The sequence below is a fragment of the Alternaria conjuncta genome, assembly GCF_024043145.1.
Source record: "Alternaria conjuncta strain BMP 0040 chromosome Unknown scaffold_20, whole genome shotgun sequence".
In the NCBI taxonomy this organism is placed as follows: Eukaryota; Fungi; Ascomycota; class Dothideomycetes; order Pleosporales; family Pleosporaceae; genus Alternaria; species Alternaria conjuncta.
Window position 1 is genome coordinate 31111 of NW_026250109.1, and position 24733 is coordinate 55843.

Below are 24733 nucleotides of genomic sequence, written 5' to 3' on the forward strand. Positions count from 1 at the left end.
CACAACACCATCTCTAGCCCAGGAATTCGCCTCCTTACCCGCTTTCCTTTATCCCTCAGCTCTCATATCGAAGGACATCAATACACCAAGCGATGTCTACACCACAGCCCCCCTCCCCGGAAAAGGCATCGGCATGCTCGCCACCCGGCACCTGCAGTTCGGCGACGTAGTAACAAGCCACACACCGGCCTTTGTCGCATATCTGGAATCTGAACTCTCGACTTTAGATCGCGAACAACTCTGGCGGCTTGCGATCGAGCAGTTACCCGGGGAATTGAAAGAGAAGTTTCTGGGCTTGGCGACGGTGTATAGTGATGAGAGGGTAAAAGTGCAGGATGTGGTTAAGGCGAATACGTTTCAGGTGGTGGTTGGGGGGGTGAATCATCTGGTGGTTTGGCCGGAGACGAGTCGGTTGAATCATGCTTGTAATCCGAAGTATGTTGTTCCTTTCACGCAGATCCATCAAGAGGAGATGGAGAGGGGATGGAGAGGAGAGATGAGAAGTGCATGCTGACGAGGTGACAATAATAGTGCGCAATACGTTATCGACACCAACTTCTTGACGCACACGGTACGTGTTACACGACCGATTGCTACGGGCGAGGAGATCACGATATCATGTAAGCCCCCTCTTCTCTCTCCTCTCCGATGATATCGCTCTAACTCCCGCAGACACCTCACCCCTGGAACCAACCCCCTCCCGCCAATCCCACCTCCAATCCGGCTTCCACTTCACATGCACCTGCCCGCGCTGCCTCTCCCCCTCCTCCGACGCCACCCTCTCCCACATCCAGCACCTCCAATCCCAACTCAACGACTGGTCGCCTACTTCCTCCGCCTCACCCGCCATGGCGGAAGGCCTGCTGACGATCTACCGCGGAGAAGGGCTAGAAGGGTTTCTGGACACAGCCTATGGGTTTGCGGCGTTGGCGTATAGTGCTGTTGGGGAGAAGGAGATGGCGGTGGAGTATGCAAGGAAGGCGAAGGAGGCGATTGAGATGAAGGATGGGGTTTGGACGGAGAATTGGAGGGTTTGGGAGGAGTTGATGCGAGATGTGGAGGGGCATTGGAGTTGGAGACGGAGACTTTGAACAGCGTTGGATAGGGTGAAGACAGCAAATCTGGACAACGTGTCTCGCTTTAGATTAATCTTCGAGGTATCCTTCTTGAACGAAGGTGTAAAAAGGGGGGGTTTGCAGCCAGGCCCGCAGATAGTAATGTCGAAACTTAACTTCGCGTAACCTACTAGACTCTCTAGATAGAGTTTTCGACATAGAATACTCACAAGAAGCAAAAAGAGCAAAAAAGAAAGGACTTTAGTGGTCACTACGAGGGTCGAACTCGCGACCTTGGCGTCACGGCGAAATCGCTATTAGCACCACGCTCTAACCAACTGAGCTAAGCGACCGATGTTGTTTTGTAATTGGATGGAAAAGTTTGAGAATACAAAATCTATAAACCAAGCGAAATGAAAAATCATTACGAGCAGTCGCCTTCGTGCGAGGGCGAGGGGAAGTCTGCAGGAAGGTGGGGTATTCCAGACGGAAGGATTTGGGAAGCATCTATCGCCTTGCGCATTCTTGCATTACTTCTCGTGTGTCCGAAGTAATGTTAAACTTTCTTCTAACTATAACTACTCGAACTTAGACACAAAAGATAAGCGACCTTACTATCGCTCGCACTCTCTTTCTAAGTCTTAAACGCCTGTCGGAACTGCTTCTTACGCGTATGCGTAGCTCCTCTAACATGTGCGTTTAGCTTAGAAAGCAACACTTATATCTTTAAGTTTGCAGCTTTATCGCTTGTACAGTTAGCTGAACATAAAGAGTATATAAGATCCTCCTTCTTAACTGTCGAGTTAGTTATCTCGATCTAGCGCTTTACGAAGCCCTGCTACTCTTCTTATGTTCTAATCGTATCTTTATCCTCGCTAATTTGGAGGATGCAGGTGTGGTGATTAGGTGGGTGATTCTTCCAGCGGTTGGGCTCGAGGTTCTTTGCCTCAAGAACGCCCGCGTTGAGCTCTTCTACGTCGCTTTCTTCTAGTTCGTTCTCGTTAGACTTTTTAAGCAGATGCTCTCCTCACGGTAAAAGCGCCTTGGTCTTGGCCTCCGCCCCCGCTATGAAGACTCAAGCTATGTTGCGCTTCGACGGCGGGTTACAGGCGTTGCAGAGAAAGTATGTGATTACAGTTGCCGTACATATCTAGCACAGGCTGGTTGAAGCAGACACAGTGGTTGCAACTGCCGGGCAAATTGTTACATCGTACCTAGGAGATATCAGTACCTTACTGTTGCTTACACGAGGCGGCAGGAGTACTACGAGTATCTCCTGGCTTTACTTCAAGGATTTCGTTCTTGAATTTGCAGTTATCGAAGACCTATAGGCTGCAGCAAAAAGTATGGTAAAGTATGTTCCCGAAGTTCACTGGGCGCCACCCGACCTGGAACGCCTCGTCTAGCTCTCGGAATACCAATGAGTCGGTGGAGGCGTTATTGGTCGCATTGAACAGAACGCTTCACATGTCCCGGGTTCAAGCGGAGCGCTGGTGAGGTGCAATTGTATGGAGGAACCAGTAAACTGGGTTCTGTTGTCTTCCTGCGCCCCGCCCTGCGCCGCAAAGTTGGATGGTGCTTGTGTTACACAAAGTAAGCCTAGATAAGCTATTCGACCAATGAGCAAAATATGCCCAGGTGTTGTTCCCCGATGGATCAGCCTTGTCGACATTGGAAGGCTTACATGCTCAGCCTGCCGCGCAATTGCGGTCGCTATTTACTCCCATCGTTCGCTACTTCTTTGTCGCGCGCGCTCCTTGATCTAACCATGGCATCTCAAGATACTTACAACATGGATATTACCAGCGAAAAGCGAGTCGACTCCTCCAAAAGCAGCGCAAAACGCGTGACGCAACCGCTGCGTTATCGTACCAGGGCCTTCTGGCTCCTCGGCTTCTACATCCTACTGATCGTTGTTCCATGGGTGTTAACATGCGTGCTTGCGCATCGACCGATCAACGCAAGCTCTTACGTACGACAACAAGGCTTTTCTGATCACGAGGTTGCAAATATGCATAAATGGAAGATAGCAGTTGACGTACTGAATTCCGTCGCTGGATTGATCACTAGTAAGCAATAAACCAATGGCACCTTACTAGCTACGCATACTGACTGCAAGGACTGCTATCTAGTCCCAGTTATATCCGCAATCTTGGCTCAAGCAGCTGTGTTATTCTGCCAGAGGCGCAAGCCGGATGAGTTCCTGAGTCTCAGGGACGTGTTTGCGATCGCAGATCGCGGGTGGACGAATCCATCTTTGATCTGGAATTCGATCCTGACCTGGCGCACGATGCCGGGTGCAAAGTCGAGCGCAAGATTCTTGCTCCCGGCAGCCTGTCTTATCTTTCTCGGAGCCATACAGCAGCCTCTGTACCAAATCCTAGTAAGAGTTAGCATAGTCCCTGTCATCACCTGCAGGGACATCCCTTCTTGGTATACATATGGTAATTGTACCGGTGGCCAGCTGTATGAAGAGGTTGGAAGAGATCTTGAGCCTGCACAAATGGCTATTGCAGAACACTCTGTCATGTTATCTCGGGTTACATCGGAGTTAGCGTCTCTTTCAGTTGACGAGCCGCAGTCATTCCTATGGAGTGAGAATACGACATACAAACCGGACGTCACCGCTTTTAAACGATTGACTGGCCCTGGACCAAGATCTTTAAGTCACTGGGTGTTCCAGCGTTCTTTCATTGCAGGCTCCGATCCTGTTCCAGACTTTTTTGTGGCAGGCGTCCCCGCGGGAACCACAACTGGAGTGCTACGCCAGCATCTTATGAGACTCAACTCTTCTGTATCATGTAGAAAGGTGGAATATAGTGAGTTTCCGTCACCGTGTCCTGGTGATAGACCCCTCGCTAGGTCCTGGGAACACGTTGGGAGTATGAACGTGCGTATATGCGTCCCCGGTAATTACACTGCCTTCCCATGGGAAACTAGCCGCAACCGTCAAGATATCATTGAGGAGATATACATTGACATGAAAGACAGATGGTTCAAAGAGGATGAGGTTGAAGATTCTTACCCACTACCGATTGATACAAGCTGTAGCATTCACTGCACAGCCGCGACTACAAGAGGCTATTTCGAACTCGGCAATAATTTGAACAATAACACGTATGGACAACTCCTCGATCAGTGGCCAGATACAGTAGACATGGCGGCAAGATTCAACGACTGGATAGATACTGGTGGCTGGGGGCAGTACAGTTGGGACAGAGTAGAGCCCTATGTCCCTTCGGAGAAGTATGTTATACGAAGAAATACATAGCGTCGCACTAACGTAATGTAGTGACACCTCTTTCATTGGCCATAATCCACCTCCTCGATACACTGATGATCTTGATCCTATGAGCTGGAAAGTACCAGGTCCTCTAACGACAAGTGCGCTTGCGCTCTTTGGAAGAGGCTCATGGTTTAAGACGGCCGCCGGCTATGTGTCGAAAGCAATCCCCACAATCTACGATGACGACAACGACCCGGCGAAGAAAATTGTTCCATGGCAGCTTTTTTGCCGTGGAATGCCTTTTTCGAGACGTCAACCCTGGCTAGAACCTAGTTCAATTGGCGCCACTGACTTTGTGTCTGAGTGCGACTCGGTTGACCAAAACATTCTACATGGTGATCGGGAGGTAATGACATCACTTGAGACAGCTACGCAAGGTCTCCTCGCCGCCTTTGCTCCCGCTGAGTCTGACACTGCAATGAGAAACCCGGAGAATATGTTAACGACGGCCATGTTTGTCGCCAATCAAGCCTTCCTTACCTTGTTCTCTCCCGAGTTCGGCCCTACATATACTCGATCAGCGGGACGTTTGATCTATACTGCTCCCGGCACCGCCGTTCAAAAGCCTCTCCTTTCGAAAAGAGCACTTATAATACTCTCAGCCCTAATAGGCCTTCAACTACTTGGCCTGAGTTATTTGACTTTCTACTTGTATCGCGTCCCAGCCTGGTCAGACCAGCTAGATGCCATGGCGATGGCTCGGATCGGAGCAAGCTTGCAACAACAAGGCGTACTTCCAGCCATCGGTCCAGTGGACAAGAGAGACCTTAAAGCCCTGCAGAATGTCGGAGGCTTGATTGGCATTGTCGAGAAAGGTCCGCATCGCAAAATCTCGTTCACCAGAACTGTATCGTCCGAAACCACTACAGCAAATTGCCCAGATGTAGAGATGTTACGGCTTAACTCGGCTGAGGAGGGTCGCGAAAATCCGAAGATGAGATCAATGTCGCCAGATCTGGCTATTACAAGTAGCTTGCAAGTAGAGCTGCAAAGACTCAATTCGGGTGAGAAGGGTCATGAAAGTTCCGAGGATGACAGACCAGGCGCTATGTCGCTCAATCTAGCTACTACAAGAAGCACAGACGCCGAATCGCAACAGCTAACTTCCACTGAAGGGCTTCAGGGATATTCTGGAGAGCAGAGCACATGTGTTGAGCTTGGGCTGGAAGCGCCGGGACCGATTCTCACGACGGATGTATCACGCCGAAGTATGTATGTACTTGGTATGAAAAGGGTTTGGAGAGCACTCCAGTCGACAAAAGGTCCGTAGATTAATTAAGCTCAACATCAGACTGTCCATAGTTACTTGACCTACACTCCTACGCCGCACCACCAGCCATAATCTTCTTCCCCTTAACACTCTTCTGCTCCATGCCCAAACTAACAAAGAACGCCACACTACTCGTCGCAATCGCCAATACAAAAGCCGTAACAATCGCATTATTATACCCCTGCAACACCCCCGGCAGCACATCTCCAGGAACAACACCCCTCAAATTCGTCGCCCCAGCCTCCGCCACAATCCTCGCATCAAACCCCTCCGCATACCTCGGCACCTCCTTGGCCAACGTATTAACAAAGATATTCTGCGCAATAGAAATGCTTAGCGCGCCGCCCAACGAATTAAAAAACATGACGCACGCATTCGCCGTAGGCATATCCTTTTCGTTCGTAACAACCTGCACTGCAACAAACGGGATTTGCACACCGGCTCCTGCGCCGATGCCAGCGAGGATCTGGTAGCCGATCCATTGGGCCGGTGGGGAGTGGACGGTGAGGGTATAGAGCATGCCTGCGCCGATGGCGAAGATGGCGCTGCCGAACCACATGAAGGGGGCGTACCAGCCGACGAGGGTGATGAGGCCGCCGATGAGGATGGAGGAGAGGGTTATGCTGACGAGGTAGGCGATGGTGCGGATGCCGGATTCTTCGGCGGTGGTGCCTTTGATGGCTTGGAAGTAGAAGGGGAGGTAGAATATGTGGCTGGGGGGTGTTAGGGTCAGGCTTGTAGCTATGGATAGGGGGTAGGACTTACGTGTACAAAGCCATGGATAGCAGTGTCGAATATAAGCAACTGACCAACACTGTTCGCTGCGTAAACACACGAACAGGAATCGTCGCGCGATCTCCCTTGCGCATCTGTAAGCCGATGAAGACAGAGATTAGCAGACCGAAGCCCAGCAACGTCCCCCAAACCTTCGAGTTACTCCATGCGTAACTGAACCCACCCCACTGCAGACACAGCAGCAAACAAACAATCGCACAGATCAGGAAAACAGCTCCTACGATATCAATGTTCTTCAACCGCTGCTTCACCGGCAGATGCGAGTACATCCTCTTTGGATTCGTAAAGAAGAAGAACACGACACCCAGCGACACAGCACCGAAAGGAAGGTTGATCCAAAAGCACCACCTCCACGATGCCCGATCGGTAAGCGCACCACCAAGGATAGGTCCAACAACTGACGCAATACCAAACATACTCGACAGCGCCGCAATGTAAATAGCCCTCTTCCTCAACGGCACCGAGAACCCGATAATCGTCATACCCCCTGAATACAACGCCGCCGCCCCCGCTCCTGCAACCGCCCTCCCCACAATAAACATCGCTGAATTAGTCGCCGCAGCGCAAATCACACTGCCCACTTCAAACAGGATCAAAGCAGACAGATACGTATACTTGACGTCGAAGTAGGTATACACTTTTCCGAAAGAGGGTTGGAGGGATGTAGTGGTGAGTAGGTAGGAAGACCCGTACCAGCCTACATCTTCGAGGCTGTTGAAGACGGTGGTGATGCGTGGGATTGCGGTCGCGATGATGGTGTTGTCGAGGGCGATTACGAAGGTGGTTAGGCAGAGGCCGATGGAGAGGATGGCTAATTTGGGGCCGTGCAGGTATCTGGTGTCGTCTTCGGGGGTTGTGTCATCGGCGGTCTTTTCCTTTGCGATGGCTTCTGCGTTGCTTTTTTCTTTATTTGAGTGTTCGGGGTCGACGGTGTTTGGTGATGATACTGGGGGTGGCGGGGTCTTTTCTGGGTCGCGGGTATGCGCTTGGTCGGTCGTGTTGTTGTTCGCGGACGCATTCTCAAAATGCTCGTTTGAATCTTCCAATTTCGGTTCAGAATCTCCATTTACTTGGGCAGTTTCATCATGCGTGCTTGCGCCAACCGCCATCTTCGTAGTATCGGCCGCCTGCATACCGGCAGCGGGCGCGGCTCAACACAGAGAGGACTTGCCGTCTGCGGGCCGCTGTAAAATATGTGGAACCTGTCAACGGGTATCTGGTGTATCGAATCAAACAATTTCGCGGCAGTGGCATGTAAGTCGCACAGGATACCGCGCCGTCGTTGCAAAGTGAGGCGAATGCAGCAAAGAGCAGAGGCTTCGAAAAGAAGCATCAGCGCAAACCTTTTGTTTCCATACACAATCCATGATCACGCGCCGCAATCAAGGTGCAACCCTTTCGAGCCGTGCGACCGTATTCTGTACGGTAATTGGGATGTCAGATGGGCATCTGCAACCGAGAACGTGAGTTGGGGCGCGGGACGTTTAGATGCCGAGGGAGGTGCGACCAATGGGAAAAACCACGGGAATTATCCTTGTGTAAACGATCACCGTTGGACTCGGTTGGGATTGCAGGTTGCAGATTGTAGGGGCCGTTTGCAGCGTTAGTTGGATACGTCTTCGTGAAATGTTGTTCGTGCTTTACAACAATTGTGCGATGCGATAACATCTCGCTAGAGGTGCGTGGCGCATGCCTATTAGCGATACAGCACGGGCAACTACAATGCTATTATAGTAAGGAAGGAGCAACGCTGCCGTCGCAGTCGCGGTTGTGGTGCTGTCATATCGCGACTTCCGTTATCCTCGGCTAAACACCCCGACCATGACGATCGCCCACCAAAAAGTCTAGAGCATCCTCGAATCCGAACGCGAGCATGAACAGGAACCCTTGTCTTAGAAGGTATCCGCGAACGTAGATCTGCCCTCGGGTCGCTGTGGGTATCGTGGTGGGCGTGATCAGCCCGGATGGTGGGGTAGCTAACCTGCGTACTAGGGCTTTCCTTTTGCGAGAGGAGGTGCTTCAAGCTTCATCCTTGACAATTTGGGAAAGAGCGCTGCGGGCCGGTTCGCTCCCGTAAGTGTGCCATTGGAGGACGTCACGTTGGGATGGAAGTTGAAAAGATGGTTATGAATGTTTGTATATTGTAAGTCTAACGGTTGTGATATATGTGATTGGAGGGAGTAATGAGGAAGATGTTAGATACGTGTGAGCGTGAAATATAGGTGGGCTAGGTAGAGATCCTCCTTCTATAACTCGTCTAGCCCGGACAAACAGCACAAGCTGTCTCGACCTTGACAGTAGCGAGGATTACGCCGTCGTGGCCGCGTGCGCACTTTCGCTGCGAGATCTGGCCCTTGGGACACATTTGCTGGAAGATCATCTGGGTGTGTCCGCACTTGTGGGAGTAGGCGTGGTAGAAACACATTGTGAGTTTGTGTTTTGCGTGACGTTGGTAATGACCGTGAAGTTGAATAGCCTCTTTGTATGGTGGATGAGATGGCGTGACTCAGTCTATTTCATGGTCAGCAATGGTACTCTTCCACAGTACACTGTGACCTTGGCGAGCTCCTGTCGTATTTCTTACCTTGAATAGAGTTCGGATCGGACAACGAACGAGTAAAAGAACGTATGCTGAGATGATTGACAACGTGATATTGTTGGAACGAAAGTGTTGGATAAGAACGCCCGATAGAAGTCCAGATGACCGATGCTGTGGCCATCTCTGTCGTATGCCTCAGCTCTTATACCACGATCTATGCGTTGATAGGTTCATGATTGTATGATTGCTATCTATTGCTCAAGTTGCGCGGTTTGACATCCGCGAGCAACCAAGCAATTAGAAACTCATCCGTCTGGTTACAACCACGGCAAGGCGTTTCGAAGACTAAGCGGATGCCAGTCCCGCAACAGCCACTTTCCAAGATGGGTCGCAGCTTGTCGTCGACTATTGACATTGAGGTCGTACTAAGCAAGTTGATGAGAGATGTGAGCATTCAACAAGTGCAGTCAGCACCTATGCTGAGGGTGCTGCGCCAGTGTCGTCGCACAACCAGCGACGGGCGGCCCCGGATAGGCGAGCACGAAGCAACTGTTTGGCTTACTCAAGTCCCACGAACCCATACTCGCCGGGAGACAGCCATACGAAGAGATGACCAAACATCAGATCTGACAATAGCGAGATTTGCTCTTCTGAACGGTACCACGGGGGCGGCCATCATGGTAGTTTGCTTGATTTGAGGACCGGAAAATCGCCGCACTTGTTCATGTTTCCCTCAAACCCGCCGTACCGTCGGAAATCAACCGAGTGTCCTTGCGACGTTTGGTTTCGCTGAAGTTTGCGCAATCGTCGTCGTGATTTGCGGCCACCTTGCCTCGGTATGTCCCGGTCACACGGCGCTGGAATCCCAACCGCTTGAACTAAGCTGCGGAGCTGAAAGCTCAGACACACAATCTAGTGCCGTCATGGTCGTAAATCAAGAAGGCTGGCTATCAGTAGTGCTCTTAGCTGCCGACGACATTAGGCCAGCATTTTCGAAATTCCAGCCAATGAGCATGCGGCCTCACCGCCAATTCGTGTGGAGACTTTCGATGCAGATACGCCGCCAGATCCCGCAGATGACGAGACGAGAGCTCGGATCTATCAATGGATGCTAGTTTCTTGGATGTAAAGATGGTGGGTAGGGTTCCCAATGGAGGTATCGGGTCCATGTCGCCTTCGAGGCTGGGAGTTGCAGAGAGATCCACTCGGGCATATTGCTAAGCCTGCAGGATACATGTTGACATGCCAGGGACGCCCGTCTACATCAGTGTCTCGTCAGCATGCATCGTGCTAGTCCTCACCGTGGGGTAGAGGGCCCGAGTGACAACGCAAGCGCATGCTGTCCGTGGCGGAGTTGGAAGCGCCATGGTTAGGGCTGTCGAAGCGTCTCTTGCGGCAGACGGACAAGTAGCATGATGGCATACTGGACCCCACCCAGCCGTGGAACGATGCGCTGGCAAACGGTGTGGTTCATCTGAGACTGCAGGCGAGGCACAGGCGTGCATGGGCGCGTTGGCGAGGCTCTTAAGCGGGCGTGTTGGAGAGGCGTTGACGTCGAGCAGGAGAATAAGTGAAGGCAGCTCTAGGCTGCGTGCCAGCTGGCAGCGCCCCGTCTGAACTATTAACGGCAAAAAGGACATGCAGCGACGTGAGCAGTTTAGCGGAGGAGTTCGACGCTTGACACGTAGCCCACCATAGCTCGCCTGTCTGCAGATTGACGCAGGAGCTGCACCTGCGTCTCCAGCAGGCCGGATAGAGTGCGCGGGTTACTACTAGCATGCGTTTCCTCAGCGTTCGCCCTGCCATTTCCTTTTTGCGCCGTTGGTGAAGTTGTCATTTTCGCATCGCGACGGCCGCCCGCTCCTCAACACCAGGCCGAGCGCAAGGGTCTGCGCATCACCAGAAGACGCCCCGCCGCCTGCCCTGAGCGCGATCGAACGGCTATCCGAGTATCTCGAGGCATTGCAGGTGTGCGCGGCCCAGTTTCGCTTCCTCGGCGTCCCAAACAGCTGCACTGACCGCTGCCACACCGCCTGCCGACGTCACGGCCCTTAAGACGGTCGCATTGCCTCGTGCGCGCTGGACGAGGAAAGCTGGCCTGGTCGCCATGAATGCGCTGTCCACGGCCTCGCACCCTCAACATCCACCGCGCAATTGACGTCTGACGTCTGCTAGCCTGTCGCAAAAGGGTCTCGCAGCGCCTCACCTCTTGCGCCCGCCCATTGGCTCCGCCATCACCCCCGCCGTCGAATAAGAGCACGGCACTCGCCCTAACCATCGACACCGTCTCGCCCTATCCGTTTCCAGATATCCCGATCGAGGTGAGCCGTTGCTGCTTCCCATGATCTGGAAGCAAGACTGACAGTTGGCCAGACAGTTCATCACTCGTGGCGCTCCCTCGACCTTCTTCCACCGCTTCATCTTTCTGCGCCCGTCATTCTTCACCAACGTATATCTAGACGCTGTGTCATGATATTCGCCTCCATCGCAATCGCCTAATTCAACAAATCTCCGAGTAGCGCTTTCCCACTTGGGCCATCACGAGAATCGACTTTCACCCGCGCAAGGGTCGTGCACGGACATCCCGTCGTCTACCGAAACACATCAATTGGCCAGCACGCGCTGCACCGGTGCCAGAGCCTCATCTCCAGCGCGGCATCGTCGCGCGGTGTCATCGGTCAGCCTGGGCCGGGCTGCACTGTGTCTATCTCTAGAGGATACAGCGCAACGGTCCGGGTTGGCGGTTAAGGTTAGTGCCTCATGAGTCGCGCATTACCATTCACTTCACGACCAACCTGTACTTGGCGCAAGCATTCATCTGAGTCCTTTTCATTGCCAAACCCATCACCAATCCGCTTTCCCCCCCTGTTGCATCTCAGCTTTGACTTACGAACCATCCAGACTACATCACTGAGCCATGGCATCTCTGGACTTTGACCAGAAGTTCCTTGGTAGGATAGCCAAGCAGACTGAAGAAACGAGCCCATTCCTATCCAGCGCTCTCTATCAGATTCTGGGTCTGTCAGTTCTCCTAGCCCGGAGACTCATCCGCGCCCGTAAGCTTCGCAAGCTGGACACCAGTCGAGACACTCCCTCACTCTCGGCCTATCAACATATTCTCTGGATGTCTCGAGAGGGACTCTCCATACTCGAGCTATACGTACTTCCCTATGCGCAGGACAACCAGCATGGGCCAGAGTGCAGAGTGTTGAGCGTCAAGTTGCGCGCGAGCTTCTACCACATCTTCTGCCTCTTCCACAACCAACCGCCCGTCACGACCATGAACATGACAAGCACTGATCCTCGCAACCCTGCTCTTCCCCCTTTACCAATATCACCACCAAAGCATAGTAATGGACATGGTCGCAAGACAGACCCCCCGGGCTTGTCACCCCCTTCGAAGCGCGCAGGCAAACAACCAGCATTACGCGAACCCATCGACTCCATCGTGTCCGAGACATCCTTCGTCACAAATCCGTATGCAGCAGGAGGGCCAGTCGGAACACCATCACCGGGACCGACGATCAACGCGCCTCCGGGCCTCAATCCGGTTCCAATCCCGCAACCTTCCTCCTTCATACTCCCACCCCTGAACTTCGTTCCGTTAGCTAGTGGGTACTTCACCACCGCCACTCAGTACGCCACCTCGTTTCTTCCTGGCTCACATCCACTGCGTTTGTCGGTCGCGCTCGAGCACAGCGCGTTCTTGTGGGATTGTGTCCACGACCACGATGCCTCGCGGCGCGTCGCTCGACGTGCAATTAAGGATGTCTACCGCGCGCAAGAAGCAATGGATGACACTGAGTTCGAGGACGCTGCTGAGCTTGTGGGTATCCTGGGCCGCATGATGAAGCGCAAGAGCTGGGAAGGTACGCCACGCGTCGGAGGCATGGCGAGCCCCGAGCCTGTCGCACAGAATACCCCACAAGCCGATGGTGGCAGATCGGAGCCAGCAGCTAAACCTCTTACTCCTCCCAAGATTCCCAATCGGCAAAGCAGCAGAAGAGCAGCAGAGGCTCCACCACTCACAGACCCGTCCACACAGGCGCACTCAACACCTCCTACACGCAGTCGAGCGAATACAGCCAGCAAGTCTGTGCCTCGGCAGAAAGAAAGCAACGGCCACGAGACCACGCCCAAGTCGACGCCACGACGGCGTGCGGATAGTGACAGTCGCGACATCACACCCAGAAACCGGCATGTCAGTGTCGAAAGCGGTGCCAGTACAACGCCGCGGGCACAGCAGGGAGTAGGCGGCCGCTCTCCCGCCACCCCATCGACGGTCCGAACCGCGCACCGGACCTCAGGCAGCGGCGGCTCCTCAAAAGGAACACCCGTCGCGGGAACCTCAACGCCCCTAACCCAAAGCGCAGCGGCAACACTCGTTTCCGACAACATGCGCAACTCGCCTTCTCTGCGTCGCTCACCCCCAATCCCACAACCACACTCGCCCTCCTTCCCCTACGACACGCGCCTCTCGCCCTCGCAGGAAAGCTCCTACGCCAGACAACAGAGGTGACTAGTAGAGACGGGTCGGGAGAAGCAAAGAAAGATGGAAGTGCAATGGACCGACTCCATGCACGAAGCTGACCTTGTGCTCCTTCCCATGACACAGCCAAGCTCGATTTCATCGACTCCGATCGACTTCGCTGGTCAGACGTACCCTGAGTACCCGGTTCGGTTTCGGCCTTGAAGCCGCCGTCTATGGGGACCGCAAGACTGTCGATCGATAAGAGCGCAGCATCTTCCATCCATCCCTTCCCGTCGCAGAAGCTACATACGTCACGTCACGTCGGCTCGTAGAGCCCCCTCTTGATAGCCCCCATCATACCATCTCATCACCTCTTCCGCATCGCTCTTGTTACTGTATCATACCTATTGGCGTTTTCTCGGCGTATATACCTCTTCAACGACATACACATCCGTCCTGTCTGTTGGACTGTAGCATATCGGATACCACCAAAAGTCGCCCTTTGCATCTTCCGGCTCGGCGGCAAATAGTGCATAATGTCTTATTTTTCGACAACCTTGTTTCTCGTTTTCATTCATGGGCGTTTTTGTTTGGGTCGGCAGTTGCTTCGGCGAGCTGCTGATGATACCATGGCTGGGTTTGCTTTTCTGGGGGGTTTGTTACGCTGATACGTAGTTAAGACGCCTTGTTGATGTGCGCTAGACATTCGTAATTTACGTCATTTTCTGCTTTCAACAAGATGATTTTTGTGAGACACGGCATTTGAGGATGCGGTGGAGATGTATACATCATTTCATTCCTTCAGTGGCACACCACAGTGGCAAGTTCTGGTCTACACACAAGATCTCAACCTCACCATCCCTCTCTCGGTACGCTCCACTCCTGCGAAAAGCTCAACGACCAGACCACCACCATCAATCAAGCCATGCGCTCCATACGACCAACGAGCAGCTTCCGAATAGCCTTCTTCTCCTCCTTACTCAACGTCGCCAACATCTCGCCCGTAATAGCCTCCTCCTCCCCATCAGGCTTAACCTCCGCACACACACGCTCCATAAGCGCCATCTTATACCCCAGCAACTTCTCCTCTCCCTCCCCCTTTACCTCAATACCACTACGGCTCGCAGCAGACATGTCCTCAACAACATCAGTCTTCAAAGCCTCCATCTTCTTCTCTCTAAGGAAAAGGTTCCGCCTCTCCTCCTGCCTCTTCTCCAGATTCGTCGCATCTTCATACGCTGTTTGAAGAGTCTGCCAGGCTGAGTAGTCTGCTTCGGAACGGGTTTCTTCGTACCGCTTCTCCATTGCGTGGCGAAGTTTTGCTAGCTGGGCTATCTTGGACGCTTCGGAGCGGATCCAGGCTGTGCGGATGGGCTTCTGGGCGTCGAGACGGGCGCGGGCTGAGGGGCTGTGGTCGTACTGGCCTGAGATGGAGGAGAGTGGGGGAGGTGGGATGGGTAGGTTTGAGCGGAGGGGTAGACGGGCTTGGAAAGTTGGTTCATGGGCGGAGTGAGGGTCTTCTGTAGAGGCTGGGGTGGCGAAGCCGGATGTCGCGGTCGCGGGCGCGGAGGTGGGCCATGTTGCGGTGGATGATGTATGGAGCGGTTGGCCAAACGACTCAGATGAGGGCATGAAAGGCTTGCCAAATGACTGAGATGAGGGTACGAAGGGCTTGAAGCCGCTGCTCGTGCGAGTCTCAGATGGGGATGGTATGGTTAGAGGAGCTTCACACACAATCGCATTAGACGGGCGATCGAAAGGCGTAGTTCCACATGTCCGAACATCCACAAACGGCGGGCGGTTGAACGACTGAGATCTGGTGTCGAAGCCACTGTTACTAGCACGTAAGCGATCCGCAGATACCATGCCCACGAACTCTGGAGATCGGGGGTCCCAGCTAATCCTATTGTTGCTCCCACACATCTGAATGCCAGCCGGGTTGTGGAAAGGCGGCCGAGTACGTCCATACATGCTAGGATGGACAGACGGCGGGCGAGTGCCAGCCGGTGGGACAGGCCAACCAGGCGCACCAACTCCACACATGCGAGTCGTAGACCCAGTGCTGACCTGAAACGGCTTATGGTCAACAAAAGGATCAGTGTGCTTTCGCGCATGTCCAGAACCGTTACTGTACGGCGAACAACCCAAGGTCAAGTTTCCTTCTTCGTCTATCTCAGCGCTTCGCGGGTATACGTCGAACATGGGCGAGTCGATCGAGCCGCTGGATGCGTAGCGTTGCACGGTAGGTGAATGTGGAGACGGGGTGTTCTGCCAGACGTTCTTCGTGTCGTTGTTGCTTGGGTTGTGCTTCCCGTACTTCATCTTATCGCTCGTGTGGAGACGGCCGTTCGGGGCTGGTGAGAGCGACACATCTCCAACGTCTCCCTCGTGGAGTTGCTCGCGCATACGTCCAGGACCGAGTGGCGACGGTATACCCGGGGAGCTTGACACTCTAGCATCGAGTCTTCGCTGGTGCAGATTCGGTCCGCGCGGTACGATCATCTCCTCGAAAGGCATGTTTCGTGGGATGGGGAATGTTGACTGCGGACGGGCGGGAACTTGAGTCTTGGCTATGCTGGGGTGGGTATAGAAGTTGTCGGAGTTTCGCGCAATTTCTTTCTGCAGCTGCGCAGGAGACCATATGCCGTGGCTGGGTGGAGTGTGGACTGGACCGCCGAAGTCAGTACGAAAAGGTGACTCGACCGCGACGCCGGCGAAGGACTGGCGCTGAGATAACGGTGAGATATCAGAACCTGAAGATGCGGAGCCATTCGTAGCACCCGTCTCTGATCTGGGAACCGCGATATCGAGCGCCGGACGCCGGGCATACATCTCGCCAACCTGACCGAAGCGGCAGCCATCGTCCATCTTGACGGTAGTGTCGCTGGAAGGAGACTGGAAAGTGTCGTCACCCGGGCCACCGCTCATACTGCCTTCAGACCAGACTGGACTCCCTTGAAAATCTCGGCCCCGAATGGGTGCGCTGAAGTTACAGAAGTCTTGATAACCGGGCAAGTTCATCGACTGGTTGAGTGCGCGCTGTGAGCTCTCCAACGCGCGATCCCATCTCTGCGCCTCGAGTTCGTTGAACGACAACTGTGTCTCGTCGATGTAGTCGTTCGAGCTAGAGCGCTCAGGTGGTGGTTGGCGACTCTCCATGGCTGTTGCGGTGGTCGTGGTGAGCCAGTGTGTGGGGGAGAGATTGGTAGGCGCAGAAGCGAGAGAGGCTCAAGGTAAAAATGTTTGCGCGGTCATAGCTCAAAGTGAGAGTTGGCCGAATACGAATGTGGCGGCGGAGCTGGTTGTCGTGGTGAATGTGGATTGAGATTTTTAGTCACGGGGAGTGGTGAACTTGGAAGGCAGTTTCGCGTGCCGGAGAAAGAGCAGTTGCGCACAACGTGCTTCGCGAAATCCGTCAACATCAAGCGAAGTTTGCACACATTCGGCTACTCGGTCCTTGAGATAATGATACTTATTGCTAGAGAGAACCTAGCCAAATAGGTGTAATATGCAACTCTGAAGTCGTGAGTGGCTCGTCTACTCGGCTTCGCTGCAGTACCATGGGAGGAAGTAGATGAGTTGGCCTTATCGATTATGGAGTCCACAAATTGCAATCTTTGTCTCTAGCGACGTGCTCCAGTCCAATACTGTGCCCTGGCCGCCACTATAGTACCGTAATCCGTATTTTGTCGAGACTGCCCAGGTGGTCATCAAACCAACCTCACAATACCGGATGAAACGGCGGCGCAACAGCCCCATCCTTCACCACTGTCGGCCTCGCAGTCATCCCCAAAACCTTCCTAAGCCTCTGCGAGATACTCCCCTTCTTCTCCCCTTTCGCCTCCACCCCACTTCCGTCCTTCACCTTCGCCATTCCCTTCCCCTTCATCTTGAACTTCTTCTCCGACGCGCCTTTCCCATCCGAAACATTGCGAACAGGCAAGCGAACGATCGGCTTCCCCTGCTCCTCCTTCTCTTGCTTCTCAGTCTCAGCCTTGCGCTCTTCCTCCAGGATATTCCACTCCTCCTCCAGAAACACCATCGTATCTGTCTTCATCCGTTTCTCCTGATTTGGCGCGAGGCTTGTTAGATTGAACATGGCGAGGTATTCGTCGCGGATGGTTGGCCACATAGCCTCCAGAAACGCTTCTTTCGCTTCTTCTCGGTTCATATTGATGTTGTCCGACTGCTTAGCTTCCTCGGTGTTGGGAATGACGAGATAAGTGTCTTCGACCTGATCAGCTCGTCGCGTCGCGTTTTCTCTTCTCTGTCTTCGAGAGGGGCCATAGTGGACTGCAGGATTCCGCGTTTCTTCGAACCAGTATGGCTGGACGTTTCCAGTCACACTTCGTGCGAGATGGTATTCTGGGTCGCTAGCGATGCAGTTGAAGCCTCTGAGGTAGATGGTTGGGGCTGGTTGTGATGGCGATTGACGACTGGGGACTATGGCTCGGCGTGAGGGTGCGAAGGATGGGAGATCGGAAGAGGAGGAGTCTTGGACCATGCCCGGGACTTCTGGAACCATACTTGGTATCTCCGCCATTTTTCCGTTGGTGAGTAGTATTGTCGTGTAAAGGTGTCTCTATTGGATCTGGATGCCTTATTATCCCTTGAACGTAGGAGATGAACAAGTAACGAGATGAAGTGCAAGAAGATGCGGAGAGAAAGGGTCCGAAATTATCATGTGCAAATGCTTCGGTTACCCTGAGCCAAACCATGGTTCGGATACATCATACTAATACCACGCTTCTTGTTTTGTTGGGACTGGAGGGTACCTGCGTACTATGGATCCAGAGACGTCGCGGGCTAGTCGTTGGATGTGTGTTCGTAAGCACAGGGTCCTGGCTGGCTGAGCAATAAATCAAGGGTTTTGGTAGTGTAACGACACGTGAACAGAAACAGTCTGCAGCCATTAATGCGCATGTCGGTAACGAGTTTCGAGTATACTGGCGCGAGGAGCCTGCGTACTATTTCCCTATTTCACCTAGGTACCGCATGATTGTGTCAGTGATCTATGTCTGAAGGAATCATCGCGATTTACGTCGAGAGAAATCGCGATGATACCTTCCGACATAGATCACTGCCACAATCTCTCGTGCCAGGACCTCCGCGCACTCTTTTCAGATCTACGCCAACTTCCCCGGTACAAAAGGCAGTCCCCCACTCAACCCCCCATCCACAGCCCAAGCCTGCGCATTAACATAGCTAGCCTCATCACTAGCCAGGAACAGCACCGCCCTCGCAATCTCATCCGGCTGCCCTCCTCTTTGAAGTGGGTTCAACTGACCAATCTTCTTCTCGCTACCCCTCTTCCTCGCCGCATCGTATGTCACCCTGGTCATACCAGTTTCGATCAGCCCAGGGCAAACAGCGTTGCACCTGATGCCGGAGCCGGCGAGTTGGTATGCGCACGTCTGCATCAGACTGATGACTGCGGCTTTGGAGGCGGAGTAGTCTGTGGGCCCGGCGTTGGAGCGGAGACCTGCTACGCTCGCTGTGGCGATGATGCTGCCCTTCGGGTATGGTTTCTCATCCGAGGTCTTGAGCATGGCGCGCGATGCGTGTTTTGCGGCGAGGAAGACGGATAGGGCGTTGGTGCGTAGGACGTTCATGAAGCCTTCTGTGGACTCCTCCCAGAATACCTTGCCGGATGATATTCCTGCGTTGGCGAAGAAGACATCGAGGCGGCCGTAGGTATCTAGGGCTTCTTGGCAGACCTTTTGTACGGATGCCTCGTCTGCGGCATCGAATTGCCGGATGTGGACTTCGGTAGAGGGGTATAGGGTGTTGAGTTGGCGCTTGTGTGTCTCGAGGTGGTTGTCGGCAAAGTCGCATACGTAGATTGCGCGGGCGCCGTTGCGCGCGAATTGATGCGCGCTTGCGCGGCCGATGCCTATCTCTGAGTTTGCGCCTGGTAACGTTGTTAGACCATGGTTTTGTACGGGGGGTGCTGAGAATGACGGGCATACCGGTAACAATGATGACCTTGTCCTTGACGCGTCTGCTTACCATTAGCACAAGCGCGTTCAGTTACAGCTTCACGGACCATCTCCGTACTCACTGATTACCCAGGTCCCCCGCGATCTCCCTGACTCCCTTCAATCCTTCGAAAGACTCCGGCTCGGGTAGAGGTTCGGAGAGCTCTTTGCTCATTCCCTGCCGCTGGACCTTTGCGACTGCGGTTGGCATCGTGGAGGCTTCTTTCAAAGTTTTAAAGATGTTTGTGAAGTCTACTGTAGCGTTTTGATACAGATTCAACAGTTGCGAGTGTTGTGTATTGGTCAAATGGGTAGTAGAGCTTGCGGAGTCGTATGCGGAGGTTGCAGAATCCGGGGAAGATGCCGAGGCAATTCCCATTGGAGCTACACGACGTCATTGGCACTACGCCTGCATGATGGAGCCAAATGATTAGGGCAACGCTTTTGAAACTGGAAATCTTCGAGAGATGCATACCAGATTCGTTGTATATTGAGTCATTCTTAGCATGACGAAGTAGATGATAACTGTGGACCTGCATGCAATGTCGATTTCCTCTACTTTACGTACACAGTCCAGACCAAACACCACAAATCTCCTCACTCGCCATTGCCGTCCGCAGCATCCCCATTCTCTTCCGCAGCCGCCTTCGCAGCCTGCGCCATCTTCCACTTCTGCGCATTCGCCATGAGCTTGGCCAACTTCGCCGCACTCTCGTCGTCGGCCGGGAAAACGTAATCGACGTATTCCTCGAAGCTGTCGTCGTCCAACTTTCTCCTCTTCTTGACCTTGCGGGGCATCTGTTTCTCGATCTTGTCCTTGTCCTCTGCTGTTCCGTGAACGTCTTCGAATGCCTTCCACGCAGAGAGAAGCGCCACGCGGTCTTCTTTGAGGTCCTTCTCCTTGAGCCGGGTGTGCGCGCGGGTGAAGACCTCGCGAGCGCGGGATTTGGCGAGCTCGCTGATTGTTTCGTCGTCTTCGGGGGTGGTTTCGTCGGGTACGCCGAGCTCGAATTGCGCGTAGGAGAGCCAGACTTTGACGTGGTCGGTCTTTTCGAGGAGTCGCTCGTAGAGTGCGCGTGTGCGGCCGTATTCGCCTTCTTCTTCTTCGAAGTCGATGTATGCTTTCCACAGGACTTCCGGCATGTCCATTTCTTGCGTGTCGACGGCGATTTCGAAGATGCTCCGCGCACGGTCAAGGTCGTCGAGACCACGCTCCAAGTTGGCGAAGTTGATCCATGTGTGGCAGTTGGAGCCGTTCCACTCGATGTACTTGGTGTAAAGTTGCCGACAGCGGTTGAACTCGAAGAGCTTCATCTCCAGCTCAATGTAGCCCTTGAAGAGCTTGTCCTTTGGACACATGCCCAAACTTTGACCCAGCAGCTTGCGTGCAGCGGTGAGCTCTCCTTGTCGTACAAGGAAATGAGCAAAAGCCAGCCATACTTTGGCGAACGTGAAGCGCTTGTGTGGCAGCAAACGTATGCACTCTTGGTAGATTTGACGGGTTCGTTCGATGTCTTGAGAAACTGTCTCCTCCCAGACTGCGTAGAACAGCCAAAGATATATGTATCGCCTCCAGTGGCGCTTCTCCTGTGTGGGTGGTATCTGGGCGATCGCTCGCTCGTATATGTCTCGGACTCGGTCGGGGTTGCCAGACGTCTCTTCCAGTCTGGCAAAATCGATCCAGCTGTCGTAGTTCTTGGGGTTCTCTTTGATCTGCTCCTCGTAGTGTACACGTCGTTTCGACAGGATTACGTCTTCAATACCGTCTCGGTCTCCGTACTGCTTCTCGAAGGTTGTGAAGGCTTTGTGTAGGTTGACCGATTTCGATCGTGGCATACGATCCAGGGCGAACTTGTAGATAGCTCGGGCACGTTCCAGCTCTTTCAGTCTTGCCTCGAACTTCGCGTATGCCATGAAAAGTTTCTCATCCATGAAGTCGTCTCCCAGTGTTGTGACGGCGGTACCGTAGACATCGCGCACGAGGTCGCTGGTGCCGTTCTCCTCCTCAAACTTGGCCCATTTGATCCAGTTCTTGGGTTCCGGATGAACGACGGTGAAGCGCTCAAAAATTGCCCGGCATCTCTCAAATTCGCCGTGCCTCTTCTCCAACTTGATGTATGAGCTCCATGCCGCCTCCTCAGGCTCCCACTGCATCCAGCGTTCGAAGACGGAGCGGGCACCGTCGATGTTGCCGAGCGTCTCCTCCATGTAGACATACTTGTACCATAGCTTGTCGACTCGCGGAAGAATGGTAACGGCGCGGTCGAGAAGGTTACGGGCATGCTGGACATTGCGATGCTTCATCTCACTCTCAATGTATCGCAGCCACAACGGGACGGACGTTGAGTCGACATCGAGAGCTCGTTCGAAGATAGAGCGGGCACGTCGAAATTCCTTCTGCTCCAGCTCCCAGGAAGCATAGCGCATCCAGTTGTTCATGTTGATACGGTTCCGCCGCACATAGTCTTCAAACTCCTTCCTCTTCCTCCCCTGGAACTCATGCAGCTCCTCGATGTCGGCGAAGCGCTGCGTTGGCGCCTTGAGCTTCTCATCTTGACGGTCGACGGCTTCCCTCAGCAATTGTTCGGCAGATATTTGGACAGCCGCCGCGGCCTTGTTCTTGACCCGCGGGGGTCCTCGTGAGGCCTCCATGTTGGCGTTCGAATATGATGATCGAGGGCGTTATATGGGGTGTAACGGTATGCGCGTGATGGTGAGAGAGGGCGAGGCGCACGTCGGACGTGGAGGCTGTCGCGCCTGGGTCGTGTCGGAGTAACAGAGCTCCAAAGGTTCGTCCGGATCGCTCCAACCGCCAAACACGTGATCGCGGATGCCTGCGCAGTACGACTACGGTACAATAGCTTGGCGATAGCAATTGTCGTATGCAGGTCGTCGTTCTGCGATGCGACAAGATTATTCTGTAACGTGAGAACGCGACTGCCTTAGCGCAACTTTTATCCGCTGCACGCCAAGCAATTAGCACTTTCACGTCACTGTCGTCGCAACTTCTCTCTCCCCACGACACTCACCCGCGCGCTTTCACAACTCGACCGGCGGCCATCCCAGGCAACAGGTACGTAGTATACTGCACGCTCCCGAAATCAGCACTCAACCGATATCCACTAGGAGGGTAACCTCTGGCCGCCGTCGCGACTTCCCCGACACCCCCAACTGCTATTGCCTGGTAGCGACGCTGAACCGCACATACCCCGAATACCCCCAGCCCACATTCTGCCATGGCGACTCTCGAGCAAGAGCTCCTGGCGGACTTCGCAGACAGTGGTGATGAGGATGTCCAGGATCTGGAGAATGACTTCGCCGAGGGTTCTGGCGACGACGATGACATGGTCGACGAGGAGGCGCAATATCGCGAGAAGCAGCAGGACAAAGACAAGGAAAACAAGGGCCCGGCCGACATCCGATCCGCGCAGCAGCTCAAGACGAATCTGGACCCCGTCCTCAAGCGCATCGAAGAGGCCAAGGACCAGATGGACATAGTCGAGGGCGAATCGTTCGAGGAATCTCCAGAGTACCAACTCCTTACAGAAGCCAACGAGTTCTCCACACAGATCGATGGCGAGACTGCTAGCGTCCACAAGTTCATTCGCGACCACTATTCGGCCTTCTTCCCCCATTTGGAGGATCTGATCAAGAACCCTGTCGTCTACGCCAAAGCATGTTTGGTCATCGGCGGCGGACCTTTGTCAAGCATCAAAGACATCAGCCCCAAGCTGAGGCAAATCGAAGGAATGGAACCTGCCCAGGTCATGATCGTCGAGATTGAAGCCACGCGTGTCGAAGGAAGACTTCTTGAACAGACTGAACTCGACTTGGTTTCAAGCGCCTGCCATCTGCTGCTCGAGCTGCACGCCGCTAAGTCTAAGATTCTCGGTTTCGTTGAATCCCGAACTGAGCTGTTCGCGCCCAACCTTACCGCGCTCATTGGAAGTTTGACTGCCGCCCATCTTATCTCATACTCCGGCGGTATCGCGAACCTAGCGAAGACTCCCGCTTGCAATATTGCACCTCTAGGTTCGACCAAAGTCTCTGGTGCTACCGTCGGACTTTCGAACATGGGTCTGAGGCACGAGGGTTACCTGTACCACAGCGACATCATCCAGAACCAAAGACCAGACCTCAGGAAGCAGGCGCTACGTATTGTGGCTGCCAAGGTCATTCTCGCCGCGCGTGTGGACGCCCATTCCAACTCCGGCACTGCCGATATAGGTATGGACCTGAGGAAAGAGTGTGAGCGTCGGTTGGACAAGTTGGTTGAGATGCCAGCGAACCAAAAGGCTGGAGGTAGGGCTCTGCCTGTACCAGATGAGAAGCCGTCCCGCAAGAGAGGTGGAAGGCGAGCCCGCAAGGCCAAGGAAGCAACAGCAATGACCGAAATCCGCAAGGCCCAAAACCGGATGACTTTCGGCAAAGAAGAGAAGGAAGTCGGATATGGCGACTCCGTAGCAGGCATGGGCATGATCGGAGCCACAGACACCGGACGACTCCGCGCGCAACAAATCGATCCCAAGACGCGCGCCAAACTCAGCAAGAAGAACCCCGGCTGGGGCACAGACACCACTCTCGGTGCAGCTTCGTCTCTCAAAGGCTTTGGCGGAAGCGGTACGGCGACCAGTCTACGTGCCCAGGGCCTACGAACCGGTGGTGTGGGTCTTGGTGGTGCGGGAACGAACTCCATCGCGTTCACACCTGTCCAAGGCCTCGAGTTGGTTGATCCCAAGGCGCGAGAGGAAGCCAACCGTAAGAGGAAGGCAGACGAGGATAGGTGGTTCAAGGGCGGTTCATTCACACAGCTCAATGGTAGCTCGAAGGTGGATGCTGGTGGATTCAAGGTGCCGGCGCTGCCGAACAAGAAGCCTAAGACGGATACTTAGTTGGCCGTCTTGATTGTTATGGTTGTGGGGGTAATATGGTACCTGGTCAGCATATATGGCGTTTTCGTGGCATTGCAGTGAGTGCGAGTGCATTGGGCGGCGTTTCATTGTGGGATTACTCTCGATACCTATACGTTGGGACGGTGCAGGGATAGTCAGATAGTTGGAAATTCAATGTGATTATGCTCATCAAACTGTGTTTGTATCATGGTGCAAATACGATGCTGAAAATATCTCAGTAGAATACAATGACGCTCCTCCGCAAGTTTCACATATTTAGAAGGTATCCTGGCGGATACATTTCAATACGCGCTCGACTTCTAACAAGACGGACTACGCCGTATACTCCCAAGCACCTTACCATCCACCCCAATTCTCCAGGCCCACCCATTGTATTCGCATTCCATGCCACCCTGCTCCGCTTCCTCTACCCCCTCCATATCCTCC

The 24733-nt window shown here is 53.7% G+C and overlaps 7 protein-coding genes and 1 non-coding gene across 8 annotated transcripts; 2 read left to right on the plus strand and 6 right to left on the minus strand.

The window, feature by feature from the left end:
- Positions 1 to 1320: 1320 nt before the first annotated feature.
- Positions 1321 to 1408, minus strand: J4E85_009932. The gene has a single exon. It is a non-coding gene; the product is annotated as a tRNA-Ile (tRNA).
- A 4252-nt stretch (positions 1409 to 5660) lies between these two features.
- On the minus strand, positions 5661 to 7539 carry J4E85_009933 (uncharacterized protein; the record flags this gene model as incomplete). The annotated part of the gene is made up of 2 exons (XM_051474150.1): positions 5661 to 6324; positions 6377 to 7539. 2 exons carry the CDS (start codon positions 7537 to 7539, stop codon positions 5661 to 5663), a joined length of 1827 nt encoding a protein of 608 aa, XP_051321937.1.
- Positions 7540 to 11862: 4323 nt separating this feature from the next.
- J4E85_009934 (uncharacterized protein) lies at positions 11863 to 13464 on the plus strand (the record flags this gene model as incomplete). The annotated part of the gene is made up of 1 exon (XM_051474151.1): positions 11863 to 13464. The coding sequence occupies one exon, from the start codon at positions 11863 to 11865 to the stop codon at positions 13462 to 13464; it is 1602 nt and encodes a 533-aa protein (XP_051321938.1).
- An 870-nt stretch (positions 13465 to 14334) lies between these two features.
- J4E85_009935 (uncharacterized protein) lies at positions 14335 to 16575 on the minus strand (the record flags this gene model as incomplete). The annotated part of the gene is made up of 1 exon (XM_051474152.1): positions 14335 to 16575. The coding sequence occupies one exon, from the start codon at positions 16573 to 16575 to the stop codon at positions 14335 to 14337; it is 2241 nt and encodes a 746-aa protein (XP_051321939.1).
- Positions 16576 to 17137: 562 nt separating this feature from the next.
- Positions 17138 to 17959, minus strand: J4E85_009936 (uncharacterized protein; the record flags this gene model as incomplete). Its single annotated transcript, XM_051474153.1, has 1 exon — positions 17138 to 17959. One exon carries the CDS (start codon positions 17957 to 17959, stop codon positions 17138 to 17140), a length of 822 nt encoding a protein of 273 aa, XP_051321940.1.
- Positions 17960 to 18542: 583 nt separating this feature from the next.
- J4E85_009937 (uncharacterized protein) lies at positions 18543 to 19605 on the minus strand (the record flags this gene model as incomplete). Its single annotated transcript, XM_051474154.1, has 3 exons — positions 18543 to 19327; positions 19386 to 19417; positions 19478 to 19605. The coding sequence occupies 3 exons, from the start codon at positions 19603 to 19605 to the stop codon at positions 18543 to 18545; spliced, it is 945 nt and encodes a 314-aa protein (XP_051321941.1).
- Positions 19606 to 19991: 386 nt separating this feature from the next.
- CLF1 (NineTeen Complex (NTC) component) lies at positions 19992 to 22046 on the minus strand (the record flags this gene model as incomplete). The annotated part of the gene is made up of 1 exon (XM_051474155.1): positions 19992 to 22046. One exon carries the CDS (start codon positions 22044 to 22046, stop codon positions 19992 to 19994), a length of 2055 nt encoding a protein of 684 aa, XP_051321942.1.
- Positions 22047 to 22630: 584 nt separating this feature from the next.
- On the plus strand, positions 22631 to 24286 carry J4E85_009939 (uncharacterized protein; the record flags this gene model as incomplete). Its single annotated transcript, XM_051474156.1, has 1 exon — positions 22631 to 24286. The coding sequence occupies one exon, from the start codon at positions 22631 to 22633 to the stop codon at positions 24284 to 24286; it is 1656 nt and encodes a 551-aa protein (XP_051321943.1).
- Between the last annotated feature and the right edge of the window lie 447 nt (positions 24287 to 24733).